Below are 14,540 nucleotides of genomic sequence, written 5' to 3' on the forward strand. Positions count from 1 at the left end.
ATTGAGTGAGTGTTTTCAACTGGTTTGCTAGGTTTTAGAAGTAATATTATTTTAGCTTTTTTGAATTCTGGTGGGAGGCAGCCATTGGAAACTATGTCTGAGAGGAATTTACCAATCTAATTCTACCTGCATCTTGTGGAGTTTATCAGGAATTCTGGAAGAATGCCATCATTCATGCAGAATGTGCTTTACCACATTCCAGAGTACCAATGGTAGTGTCAATTTCCTTTATAGAGAAGGGACAAGAGTACTCAGAAAATGTTCAGCCTGACCACCGAAAAACTGAAAGATGAGATTGGAGTGTCCTTTCACCCTTGGAACTTTGGAGAGATATAACTAAAGAGGCTATTTGGTAAGGAGTTACATAGAGTGTTTGTTCTGTGGGTTGTCTAACTTTTCCAAGTTTCCTTAGATGACTCCAAGCTTTCTGCTGGATTTGCTGAAATTCTGTGTATTGTTTCCACTTCTTACATCAAGCTGCATCCAAGCTATGTAAGAGATCATCAGCAATCTCTGGATCACAACTCTTTAAGAATACCTGGTAGAGTCCTTCAGTATATATTTTTTTCCAACCTGGGATGTACTAAATCCTTGAGGAATATGTCTTTTTGCCAAGATGATTATTGTCTTCATAAATTTATGATATAGTGCTAACTACTTGGTGGAATTTACTGCATAGTTTTATCAAGATTTGAAGGCACTGAGGAATCTGTAAGGAAATATTTCTGAGACAATGACCCAATGGGTCACAGGTTGTCTAGTTTCAGTTAACAATAACACTGTGAAGCACAGGATGTATTGTGATAATGCAAAACTAGTGGTAAAATAGATTGGGATTTAAAATACCGTATTTTTCGGTCTATAAGAGGCACTCCCCCCACAAAAAAAGTGGATGAAATGTTTGTGAGTCTTATGGAGCAAATGTTGCCGAAGCCCCACCCACCTGCCAGCCCCCACCCTTTGGCCATTTTCAGCCTCCGTGAGCCCCGTTTTTAGCCTCCACGCACCCCATTTTCGGCCTGTTCCAGGTGGTGAGTTTTCTTGGAACAGGCTGAAAATGGATGCGTGGAGGCCAAAAATGGGCCACGCAGAGATGGTGACGATCCCCACAGCCTGGCACAGCTGATCGTTGGTATTCCAGGTGGCCGATCCAACCGCCAATCAGTTGCTCATGCTATATCAGGCTGTGATAACGTGCTGAAGTTGATCAGGCTGTTTGCTGTAAGAAAGCTAGCCAGATGAATACCAATGGATGCTGGGAGGCAGAGGCAGATTTTTTAAAATTGTTTTCCTCTCGAAAAGCTAGATGTGTCTTATGATCCAGAGTGTCTTATAGTTCAAAAAATACAGTAGCTAAGTATGGAAATTACTAGGTATTTTTTCTGACAGTAAAAGAATGCTATTTCCAGTAAGTTGGCTTAATTGAAAACAAATGTATAACAAAGCATAGTCATTTCTGTTAGTTTGCTATGATTGGAAACACTAATGCATCCTTCAGACAACATACGTCTTCATTATCAGTCACAAGCAAATTGTTTAAAATTGTATTTCTGGTTGCTCACAAAACAAGTACTACTGCACATGGGAAACTGGTAAACATTCCTCAATTAACTAGACATTTTATCTCAGATTGTAGCACCAGTAAGTTTTGCTCTCAAAATGAAGCTTAAGTTCCTGCTTTGCGTTACTTCCATTCCATTTCCAGATTCTTCTGGGTTATCTATTATCTACAGTTGTGATGTCTGAATTTAGCAATTATAGCTGTCACAACTCATAATTTGCCTCTAAATCCAAATCAAAGACCTAATTCAGCTCGTGTTTTCAATTCTAATTTGAGACAAACAATGATTTGCACTAATTGTAGTTTTCCTAATTTAGAGGTTATATCTAAAACTATAAAAATCAGAACCAGGAAATGAAAGGGGCATTAGGATTCATGGGTTCAAGCTGTAGCTCCAAATACAAGAAAGCCATATGATATATCAGTACAGTTATTTGTTTCATTTTATATTACATTTATATTAAAAAATCATTTTTTATTCTTAATACACAACTGTCTCTAAAAAAGCTATATGACAATGCCAGATTACTAGTGTTAGAGCAGGGGCTGCGTGTTGGGAAATGGACTGCGCAAATGGCGGGCGAGTGCACAAACCTTAATTTGTGCATGTACAGGAGCTAGGTTTCATACACAAAATCATCCCCTCACCACCACCGTCACCACTGCTGCAGGTCCATGGAATGAGAAAGGTTAGGGACTGCTGTGTTAGAAGATGTATCGGTAAATGAAAGTAATTAATTAAAGAACATAGCAGTAATATACAGACTCACCAATACATATGTCACCATCTAATAAATTGTCATCCTCAGAGGTCTGGAAATCCATGATAACACCAGCTCCATCTAGCAATTCTTCATCACTACTAGCACTAGTTATGCTGTTGTAACTATTTCTATAGTAACCTCTAGGGAATAGTTGTTCAGACTCCATTTAGCTTCCTTTGTAAGCAAAAAAAGAAGAAGACAGAAATAATTAGATGTACACTTCTCTTTAAAGAGGAAAAACAAAAAGGAATTTTGAAGTAATATACATGTTATTCAAAGTTATAATGGCACTGTAAAAAGTCACCTATGACTGTTTTTGTAAGCAAAAAAAAAAAGAAGACAGAAATAATTAGATGTACACTTCTCTTTAAAGAGGAAAAACAAAAAGGAATTTTGAAGTAATATACATGTTATTCAAAGTTATAATGGCACTGTAAAAAGTCACCTATGACTGTTTTTCACACTTACAAATGTTGCAGCATCCCCATGGTCACACAATCAAAATTCAGACACTTGACAACCGGCATATATTTATGACAGATGCACTGTTCCAGGATCATGTAATTACCATTTATAACCTCCCCAGCTGGCTAATGACAAGCAAAGTCAATAGGGGAAGCCAGATTCACTTAATAACTGCATGTTTTACGTAACTGCAGTGATTTGCTTAACAACTGTGGCAAAAAAGGTCATAAAATGGGACACAATTCATTTAGCAATGGTCTTGCTTAGAAAAATAAAGTTTGGGCTCCATTGTAGTCATGGTTATTTGTAGTTTACTGCACATCACTGCCCCAATTCATTAAAGCATAGTAAGCATGACAGACATTCAATCTTCAGCAAGTAGAAAGTTTGGTTTGCAACTTTATATCTCATTGGCAAGCTCTCTAACAGGGAGGGAAATTGGTGAAATCTTTATGCTCAGAACATGGAAAATGTTCCCTGAATCTCAGCCAATATTAAATATTATTTGATTTTTTAACAACTCTGTCTATTGTTTTTAAATTTAACATGCTATACTGATGTATAATACATAAAAGTGGAATTCTTGCAATCTTGGAATCAACATGATTACTGAGTTTGTCTGGAACTAATTAATTTAAAGATAAACAGATTGCCACTGAATTTAATTCTACTTTGTAATTCATCGTATTAAAATACATTTTTTAAGAAAGGAGCTTTAAAACTATATTATTGGAACTTTTATTTTCAGTTCTTCATCTAACAATATTCAACACGGAACTTTCTTTTTTCCCAGCAGCCTCATACTGCAACAGTATTTTTTGGGGGGTATTATCTATAATGAAATATTTGTCCACTCATTTGCTAACAGAACAGAGTTCATGGGGGCAGCGGGGTGGCCGTGCGTGCAAACAGCAACATAATCCTAGAAACAATCATGGCTACTTGAATGTGTCATAATTAAGTGCTACATTCACATTTCCACACATTTAGAAGTGCTTCTTTGAAAATAAGTCAGTAGCACTACGCAGCCCAGTTAGCACATAACCAAGCACATTCAGTCTAATTTTTCCCCCATCACAATGAGCTATAATCTTTAAGTTACAAACTAAAGCACCAGTTAGTAGCAGCTGTGCATTTAGCAGCTTTGGGTCTGAAAACTAAGTGCTATAGGCACAACCTGGTCACTATCTATGACACACATATCCAAATTTAGATAGCAATTCCAAGTACAGCAGGGCTGTCAAATTTGAGGCCTGGAGGACACAAGCGTCATGTGCTGGCCATGCCCACGCCCAGTTTAGTGAAGGGGAAAAAAAGTCGTGATACATCATGTGATGACATGAGTTTGACACCCCTGGATGTACAGTGATATAATTTCAATTGAATATTTACAATACTTTTCTGAGACATTCAAAACTAGAAAATAATTCCAAAATCTTTTTAAATGATTGCGTTATTTATACATTTACAAATATATATTTATAATTAAGATGTATATGCCATTCTCAAACCCAAATAGTTTGATTGAAAATATTGTGAAATAATCTGCATAAGCAAGAAATATTTTACCTTAAATAAAAAAATATAAAAACGCATCAGTAAGGGTTTTAACCACAGAACTACTGTAAAAGTTGAAGAAGAAAAGAAACAATATATGTCCTTGTTTTACACTTCAAGTTGGGCTCTCCCTTGAAAGATGAACTTGCTGTAGCCAAGTGCCTGAATTTTGATTGTATGACCATGGGGACGTTGTGATGGTTATAAGGGTAAGTACCAGTTGTAAGTTACTTTTTTCAGCACTGTCATAACTTTGAATAGTCCTTAAATGGTGGGCCGGCTGCCGGACAGAGAGTCTTCCGGACAGAGTCTTCCAGCAGCCGGCCCACCATAGAGAGCACTCCTAGAGCGGCCGATGCTGGAAGACTCGGCCCCGAGTTTTGGAGTTTGGAAGTTATGCGCGGAGCGGAGCGGGGCGGCGGCGGGCAGCAGCGGCCAGCGGCGGTGGCCTGGGAAAGCTGCGCAAGGGCTTGGTGAGGCTGCGGGCGGAACAGGCACTCGCGCAACCCACTTCTCCAGTTGGGCAGAGCTCCATGCACTGACCTAGGGGGTATCCCGAATGTGCCAAGCCGCGGGAGCTGAGGGATGGGCAGAGCATCACATGGCTTGGCACCTTAGGGATACCCCCTAGGTCAGTGCATGGAGCTCTGCCCGGCTGGAGAGGGGATTTGCCGGGCGGCTGCTCGTGAGCATGGTTACCTCTTCAGGAGCCAGTTTACAAGGGAGCAGCCACCCGGCAACTCTCCCCTCTGGCCAGACAGAACGCCACTCCCCAACCTAGCGGTATCCCGAAGGCGGCAAGCAACGTGAGCGCTCCCCCCCGGTTCCTGCGCTTTCGGGATGACGCTAGGTTAGTGAAAGGTGCTCTGCCTGGCCGGAGGGGGGGGGTTGTCCAGGGGGTTTATTTTCAGGGGTGGGCTTATATTTTTGCCCACGCGAAAAATGCGGCAAGGCTTTAGTTTTGGGACAGGTTGTATTTTCAGGGAAACACGTACTAAGTGCTTGGTGTCACTTAAGATTTAATCCATGATTCCTTCTTTTCTGATATTTCTACCACCAGTTGTTTTATTTATTTATTTGCAAGGTTTATAAGCCATTCCAAATATTTCAGTAAATAAAATCCACTTTAAGGAGTCTAGAATATGCTATCTTTGTAAATTCAAATTAATAACAAAAATGAATCAGAACAATATAAATAATATAGTGCAAATCTGTAAGAAAAAAATGTAAAACCACATTTAGTGGGCTATCAATAAAATACTATTTCTGTTCAGATTAAGCACTAGTCAGAGTATTCCAGCCCTCTGGCCTGATGGAACTGCTTTAATATGTTTTAATGGACCTTTCTAGCCAGGAAGGATGGAGCCATTCTGATATCCAGATATCTAAGCATCTGAATTCTCTATCGGATTCCAAAAAGTATACAGGTAGTCCTTGACTTATAAGCACAACTGATCCCAAAATTTCTGTTCCTAAGCGAGATAGTTGTTAAGTGAATAATGCCGTTTTATGACCTCTTGTCACAGTTGTTAAGTGGATCACTGCAGTTATTAAATTACTAACATGGTTGTTATGTGAATCTGGCTTTCTCATTGACTGTTTGTCACAAGGTTGCAACTGCAACTGTCATATAGAATTTTGATCATGTGACCATGGGGATGCTGCAACGGTCGCAAGTATGAAAAACGGTTATAACTCACTTTTTTCAATGCCATTGTAACTTTGAACACTCACTAAATGAACTACTTCAAGTCAAGGACTTCCTGTACTATACAGGTATTATGTGGGCATATCTTGGAAGTCTAATACTGAACATATTGCTGCATTATGGACCAGTTGAAGCTTCAGAATGCTCTTCAAAGGACATTGCAATAATACAAGTAGAAGGGGACTAAAGCATGAGTGACCATAAGCAATACCTCTTGATCTAGGAATTGGTACAACTGGTGCATAAGATATAATTGTGCAAAGGTTCTCCTGACCATGCTGCCATTTGCTCGACTGTTATCTATCCAGAATCAATTACAGAAAATCATTGGATTTGAGGGGCCTTAAAGCTCAGTCACTCAGTCTTATCAAGGTTAAGCTGAAGCCAATTCCTTATTATCCAGACCTACACACCCTCCAGGACCTGAGAAAGCGCATCAACAGTATCACTTAAGTGGTTCAGGCATAGAAGTAACTGAATATGATCAGTGTACTTAATTTTAATTGTTCAGTTAAGTACAAATCAGACCAGAGGTTTCCAAATCTTTTCAGGACAGAGAAAATGATAGTTTAAAAAAGTTCTCAGAACCCCTAATCAACAGGGATATCTCTAATGATTAAAAAAAAATGGCCTTAGACTCCCACATAACCAACCTCATCAAGTTTTTTTGAAAACTAGAAAACAGTTTGAAAAAACCTTGAATTATATTTAAAGAAATCCAGAAAACTGAAAAGTAGCAAAGTTGTTGCCAAACCAATTAGGGTAATATTCCAGATTCAATCCCTGTATTTACAATATATTCAATTCATTCTTTTTGAATGACCATCAGCTGTATTATGTATACATAATCACAACTCATGAGTGTCATATGACTTCAAAAAATTATATTAAACTTATTTAAAAATCATATGTTTAACATTCCTAATAGCAACACTATGAATCCATAGTACTGTAGGGTTGGATTATTTGTATTATTAACCCTAAAACTTTGATTGCCACCAATAGGAAGATAATTTTAAATAATTTTTCCTCCATAAGAAACTGGATAAAAACTATCAAACTTAAAAGCTATTCAATTCCACAAGTACAATAAAAAGAAAGTTCCAGATTTTTAATAGCAAGAGCAGACTTATATACCACTTACAGCTCCCTCTAAGCAGTGGTGGGTTGCAGGCAGTACGCCCCGGTATGAGCGTACCGGAGCACTGGGTACTGTTCCAGTATGGTGCTCCAGAGCACCTTACCTGTCTTGAAACTCTTTGGTACTTCCGCGCACGGCGCATACAGCACGTGCGCGACGCTCCGCCAAGCAGCTGGAGCATCACGAAGGTATTGCTGGACAGTAAGATGCATGTGCGCGCTGCGCATGTTCATGTGGAGGATGCCAGGCCCCGTTGCAACTGTACCGGTTGCAACGGGATCCGGAACCCACCACTGCCTCTAAGTAGTTTACATAGTTAGCATATTGCCCCCAACAATCTGGGTCCTCATTTTACTGACCTTGGAAGGATGGAAGGCTGAGTCAACCTTGAGTTGGTCAAACTTTTTAATCAAAAAGTTTTATAATAAAATTTGGGAACATTTTCAAGGAATATTAAGATCTAACATACCAACTCTTTGGTATATTAAGTGACATAATAAAAGGAGAACTCTACATTGTTTGCATTCCTCTAATAATAACTATAGTGCCTTGCTGAGATGCATAGGTCTGTCCTACATCCTGCAATCTAAAGGAAAATATCTTGGTAGGAAGAGAAGTATGAGGACAATGATTATGCAACTTAAAAATTAGATTCAAAATTTGGAACAAAAGAAGATCAAGCACAATCAATTGGATTAAAACTTTTCTAATGAAAGATGGCCTTAAGTAAGTAGTTTCATACACACAATATTCCAAAACAAGTTGTGGCTAGGCTTAACATTACACCAAGGTAATGATTTTGATTAAAACAGACAGCATTAAGCATAGCCTAAAAATCACAACAACCTCCTCCTTTTGCCTTCTCAGGAAAGGCATTGTCACTGCTTCAAGTACATTTTAAAAGAAATATTGTAGGAAGCATCCTACAGAAACATTTACCTATGCATGTCTTCTTTCATTCAGTTAAAATTAATCTTTCACACATATTATTCAATTCTCAAGATAAAAACAGCAATTTAATGAGGACATCTCTTACGGGACAGGATTCCAAAAGAATATTCACGGAACAAGGAAGAAATTACTGAAGACAAGAAAGATTGCCCACTGCTTTTCTTTTTCATCCCTACAGTAGGGAGATTTTGTCCAATAAGATACCATATAAAGTTCCTCCCTTTTTTTCCCAGAAAGGAGAAAAAGAGAGCAATAAAAAGTAAAGCAGCATCCAAGTCAAGAGTTTAAAATCCCTGTAAAATATTACCTTTAAAAAAAGAAAAAGAAACACAGCACAACCTATGACTTCAAATGTGCTAAGGCTGTAACTCCCAGAATTTTCAGAAACTTGTTTTAACACATCCAGAAAGCACCAAGATGAGGAACGCTGGCTTCAGCACTTCTCAGATGAAAACTTTTATTACTTAACCTCCTCCTGCTGTAAAGTCTAGGGTAGAACAGCCAGAGCTTCAGACAATGCTTCAGCTTGTCTTTTCATTCCCGTTTTAGATGTAACGTACATAGAAAGGCAGGCTTGCCGCCACCACCATCTCTCTTGCAGTTAAATGGCGGCGGGAGGGGGAGGGAGGAGGGTGTTTGTTTGGTGAAGGATGCCGGCAACATCTCTAGCTGGATCGCATCTCTTTCGCTCACGCATATCTACGTATCTACTGAAACGTTTGTCACACTCTGGTTTTGCGATCGCGTCTCTGAAAACGATTCCTATCTCGATCCCCGATCTAGCGCCCAGGCTAAAATCCGCCCTTACCTGGCCGCGTGGCGCCGCCTGGTGATACCCGGAGAGGGTCTCACACATCCTCCTGCTCCCGAGCTGGGAAGAAAAACCAGGACTCTCCGAGAAAGGGGCGGGGCTTTGTAGAGGCAGGACGAACTTCTCGAGATCAAACCTTACCAACCAATCAATTTCCGACGCCGTTCGCATAACAGAAGCTTTGTTTTTTGGAGGGGTAAGCTTTCTGCGCTGCGCAAGCGCAGAGAAGGACTCTACAAATGGGCCTGGCCCTAGAAGCCTCGTTCCAATTGGTTTGCGACTTTGCGCATCCGCCTGAACAGGTTTGTCAAATACCCACGTAAACTTGCTGACCCGAGAATATTGGAGTAACAACGAGGGGTTTCTCCCTCCCATTTCCGCCACATGTTTTAAGATTTGAGCCTCCAGATAGGAACTAATAGCCTGAACTGGAGGACGCGAATTTGAGCTTGCATTTTAACATACACGCCCATCTAGTTTAATAAATGCAGTTTGTAATTCCCCAAAATGTACGTCTATTGGTTTCCTAAATATTATTGCAAACCTTTAACTCAATTTTACTTTTGTTTGCCTCAGAATCAGTGTCGATTCCTGGAAATTGCCTAGGTTTAGTCCCTGGAATTTTGGAAGTGATTTGCCATAGCTGCCTTCCAGGGTTGAGAGGAGGGACCAGCCCAAAGAGCCATTTGGACCCTTTTCCCACAGAAAACACGGAGTCACAAAACCTGGGTGGGCGTGGCCAACTCAACATCACTCCCAGTCACATGACCCTTGGCCACACTTACCTAGGTTTTGTGGCACCCCGTGTTTTCTGTGGGAACAGGGTCTCCCTCCCTTCCTCCCCCTCATTTCTGTTTTTCTTTCTCTCCCTCGTCTTCCTTTTCTTTTTCTCCCGCTTCTCTCTCATTTGTTTCCCTCTTTTCCCTCTCTCATTCTCTCCCTCCAGCTCTCATTTCTCCCTCTCCCCTTCTCTCTCTCATTTTTTCGTCATTCTCTCCCTCTTATCATTTTCTCGTTTCTCTCTTTTTCTCCCCCTTTCTCTCTCATTACTCTTTCTCTTCCCCTTCTCTGTTTCCTTTTCCCCTCTCTCATTTTCTCCCTCCAGCTTTCTCTTATTTCTCTCTCCCCCTTCTCTCTTTTGTTTCTCTCTTTTCCTCTCTCTCCCTCCATCATTTTCTCATTTCTTTTTCTCTGTTTTTCTCCCATTTTCTCTCTCTCAGAAAGCTGAGGCTGGGCCATTCCGGCGAGCTCTCCTTGGGGCTCTTCGTTACTCCTTTTCTTTCTTCTTGGCAACTTTTTGGAAATCCGGGCTGGCTGAGGAGTAAGTACAAGTCGCGGCAGCAGCTTCACTAGACAGCCCTCCTCCTCTTCCTCATGTGACCCCCTAGCTGGCTGTTGCAGGGCTGGGAGGGTGCACACAAGCAGGGATACCCTCCTCAAACAAGCAAAGTGGTATCGCAGCCAGCATTGATTGAAAAGTGTCCCCCAGGCGGCTTTAAATCTCGTATGGGGGACTTTCACTGCCCAGAGGACACTTTTCAATTAACTCTGCTGGAGGACTAAAGAAGCTCAAGGCAGTGGGAAAATGGGACTGGCCCTGCCGAACTTTGCACGCCCACCCCAGGGATCAGGTTCGGAGAAAGCCAGAGACCTTGCCAAAGATGCTCACTCATCAGCTGATCAACCCGCCTGCTCCGTGCGCCTTCTGTTCTTTGGCTGAACCCAGCCACTCGCTTGAGGAGGATATCCCCACTCATGTGCACCCTCCCTGCCCCGCAACAGCCAGCCAGGGGGGATCACATAAAAAGGAAGACCGTCTTCAGTGAAGCTGGGGCGCTGGTTCATGCTTGCTCCTGAGATGTGGACCTGTCCCCTTTTCCATCATACCCTCCTCCCGGATCCCATTTTCACCTCGCCAGCCATCATGTTAGTGAGGTTGATGTCAGCCACAGCCAGATTGGGCCAGTGTTTCGGGGCAGAGAGCAGGTCGCGTGACCAGGTCGACAGGGTGCCGCAGGAGAGGGGTCAAAGAGCCACATGCAGCTCAAGAGCTATGGGTTGCCGACACTCAGACTAGCCCAAGATCTCATAAATGGCTTTGTGCTAAGGCTGGACTAGGACTCAACAGTCTTCTAGTTTCTAGCCTTACCCACTTCTCAGAGCATCTCAAAGATTAGTGGGAGGATGTAAAAGCTGGAGGAGGAGGATCTGGAATGAGTGCTTGTAAAATAATATTGATGGCACAACAGTAATTAAAAGATAAGTTTTAATCACTATTTAATAACTAACATTTCAATAGTAAAGATGTATTAACCTCTGGATGCTTCAAAGTCATTACAAACAAGGCAGAATTGTGCAGACAACTAAATGAAAATCAACAATCACTAGCAGGGATTCAAAATTATTTTTGAAAATAATCTAGAATTTCTATCTCCCGACTTGCCAAGCCAACATAACTTAGTGGACTTGCTTAACAGGATTGCAGTATTAGAAAAGATGCAAATGTCCTATGGAAACAATGTTCCCTATTCATTCCAAGAAAAACTCTGTATTTTGGAAAACGCTCCGAGCAGCAGAATCCCAGTCAACCAAATAATTTATGTATGCAAGTATAGATAGCTTTGATAAGATAAGGCCCCAAATGTACAAATAAAATATATTTTGCTCTCATTCTAGGAAAAATAATAATAAACCAGTTTTCTGGAGGGGTATTTTTGGGGTGGGGAGGGGTTGCTGCCTGGAAATACCACGAGACTCTGAACTCTACAAAATCAATTGGGTGATCTTGGGCCAGTCACACTTTCTCAGCTCTAGGATGTAGGAACTTGTCCAAACAGTTGCCAGGACTCACCAATAACTTGAAGGCACCACAGCATAATAGTCACACAGTGAGGCACAAACTTTGATGTGGTTGTGGGCCTTGAATCCTCTGCAAACTAGCATAGCTGTTGAATTGTTTTTCGTTCCCACATCAGGCACTCTCCACTCTTCCTCCTCAGAATGAACAAAGCCCTCTAACTAAAAAGATGAATTGAAAGAAAGAATAACTGAGCATCTACAAAAGCACCAAAACAACAGAATAAGATTGCCTGCATTGAAGCTTGTTCCAAAGAGCTAGCACAAGTATTAAAAGATGTCAATACTGTAATATCCAATATAAGCACCAGCTCACTGTAAAGAATCAAATCAACTACTATATAGAACTTGTGCAATTATAACTGAATAACTGGGATACAAAATCAGAAACAAGAAAGAAAAACAGTGCATCACCAAAATGAAACATCAAAATGGAAAATAAGATCAGCTTGTTGCCTTGGGCTTAGTGCAATAATCTTTACTACCTGGAAACTTCAACTTTACAAAATGCAGCTGCATATATAGTAATGAGAGCCCCTTGATTTATCCATGCAATGTTTTTGTTGCATGAGCTGCACTGGCTTCCAGTTTCTTTTTGGATGCAATTCAAGATGCCGATCATTGTCTTTAAAGCCCTATAAGGCACAGGGCCAGGTTATCTGTAGGACCACCTTTCCCTGAGATCATCTACCAGTCCTACCAGGCACGGTAGCCAAACTACTAGTCCCTTCTCCTAAATGTTGCCATCCGATTGGAGTTAAAAAGTGTGTCCTTTCTATAGCAGATCCTGCCCTATGGTTCACTCTGCCTCCCTGAAATTCAGCAGGCCTCCATCCTCCTGGCCTTGCCTTGACTTTTTCTCCAAGCACTGGTCAAAATTGGATAACTGCACATTAGATGGTTGATTTGGTATCAGATTTTTTTTAATGGTTTACTATTTTAATTTGTTTAGTTTTATAGTTCTAATATGGTTTTATATGTTGTTTTAACAATGATTGGGAGGTGAACACAGTTGGTTAGAATATAGGCAGCTACATAAATGTTTTAAATAAAATTAATTAATTAAAGATCTCCAACAGCAAACTCAGTGAGGAAATACCATCAAAGAAGTGAATACCTGGGTAATTCCAGTTGTTAAATATACAGCTGGATTAGTAGACTGGACTTAAACAGAATGAGAAGCTCTGAGTAGGAAGACCAGAAAAATAATGACAAAGTATCGTACCCTTCATCCACACAATAATGTTGACAGACTTCATTTACCAAGAACATAAGTGAGCCTGTAAGGTAGCAAGTATCCCAGATAGTTGAAGAAGCAAAAGGGTAATTGGAAAAATATCTGAAGGACAGTGAAGAAATGCATTGAAACTAGTACACCATGATGGTAGAAGATATCACATTGGTCTACAAGAAAGACCACAGAAAAGAGACATGGCAAGGCATGGTACACATACACACACACACACACACACACACACACACACACACACCTTATCACTGGTTAAGGGCAGAGAAATTGAAAAAAGACAGATGGGACTAATTCTACTGCACAAGACCAAACCTTGAGAACAAATACATACAAAATCACACTTGAGAAGAAAATGCTGCTTTTGCAAAGAAATTAAAGAAACCATCGAACACCTGGTTAGTTGCTGCAAGAAGACTGCAGGAAGACTGCATAAACTGATTACAAACAACATTATGGCAAAGTAGCAAAAAGTGCATAGGAAAATCTGCAAGAAATAATATTTGAGTGTAAGGTTTTTTTTATTGGGGGAACCACAAAATAGACAAAGTAATAGAAAATAAAGAAGTTGAAGTGCTTTGGGATTTTAGAATTAACAGACAATCACCTGTTACATAACACTCCAGACTTAATTGTTTATAAGAAAGACAAAATGTCTGGACAGTGGACTTGCTGTACTTGGAGACAGTTCAATATAAGAGAAAGAACTGGAGAAAATGACAAAATACAAAGACCTGCAAATAGAAGTAGAATGGCTATGGCAAAAGGAAGCAAAGATACTACTCACACCACTAGACAGCTTGAGTACAATCTCAAAATGCACCTGGAGCATTTGAACACCATCGGAATTAAAATTGTCACCAGTCCAAAAGGCAAATTTACCTGGAACAGACTATATCCTGAGATGATATCTTTAACACTAACAAACAACATCTGCCTATTACAGGTCTTTGGGAAGAACTTGATAGGTAGATAAAAATGTCAAACCCAGTCTAAACATCTGGCTGACTGTGCAAGCAGCGATAAGTTGATTGGTTTGACTGATTGAAAACTTGCCATTTTAAGTAATTTATTGAAAAAAAATTAAGTAGGTAAGTAGAATGTGGATCCAATGCAAACTGTGCATCTTAAAACCTTCCTCTAATGTTTGAAGGTTGACTGAAATAAATGACATTCTAGGCACAATTTGTTTTTCTTTTAAATGTTTTGTGACTTTATCAAGGATTTGTTTCTATAAAACTGTTGAATTTGGTTAATTTGATGGGAATGTGTTTCCTGACCTGCTTTCCAAATTATGGATATTTGGTAGCTGAACACATTAAGATATGTTAGTCTGGCTTAGAAATAGGCAATTTTAAAAAAGATTTCTTAAATTCAGAATTTTGCTTGGAAGATTTGAGAGTTATAACAACAGTGGTTCCCTGATTTTGTGTGATTTTTGTAGTAAAGTTAATTGCTTTGATGGCAAAAATGGTTTTCT

At 40.2% G+C, this 14,540-nt stretch overlaps 1 protein-coding gene across 6 annotated transcripts in view; it reads right to left on the reverse strand.

The window, feature by feature from the left end:
- CLCN3 (chloride voltage-gated channel 3) overlaps nt 1-14,540 on the reverse strand; it is a 58,571-nt gene that overhangs the window by 42,384 nt on the left and 1,647 nt on the right. Inside the window, exons 1-3 of one of the 6 annotated variants that reach the window (XM_081959400.1) lie at nt 13,456-13,547; nt 11,810-11,976; nt 2,332-2,499 (exon numbers count right to left, since the gene is read on the reverse strand). The exons of 1 other annotated variant lie outside the window; for it this stretch is intronic. In XM_081959400.1, the coding sequence (XP_081815526.1) occupies nt 2,332-2,491 (160 nt within the window). In that variant the 5' untranslated portion in view covers nt 2,492-2,499; nt 11,810-11,976; nt 13,456-13,547. Of the gene's footprint in view, nt 1-2,331; nt 2,500-8,955; nt 9,103-11,809; nt 11,977-13,455; nt 13,548-14,540 lie in introns of those variants that run through there. 4 more of the 6 variants (XM_081959399.1, XM_081959403.1, XM_081959401.1 and 1 more) reach the window with 4 other exon arrangements.

This window comes from Natrix helvetica (genome assembly GCF_964273705.1).
Source record: "Natrix helvetica genome assembly, chromosome: 7".
Classification (NCBI taxonomy): Eukaryota; Metazoa; Chordata; class Lepidosauria; order Squamata; family Natricidae; genus Natrix; species Natrix helvetica.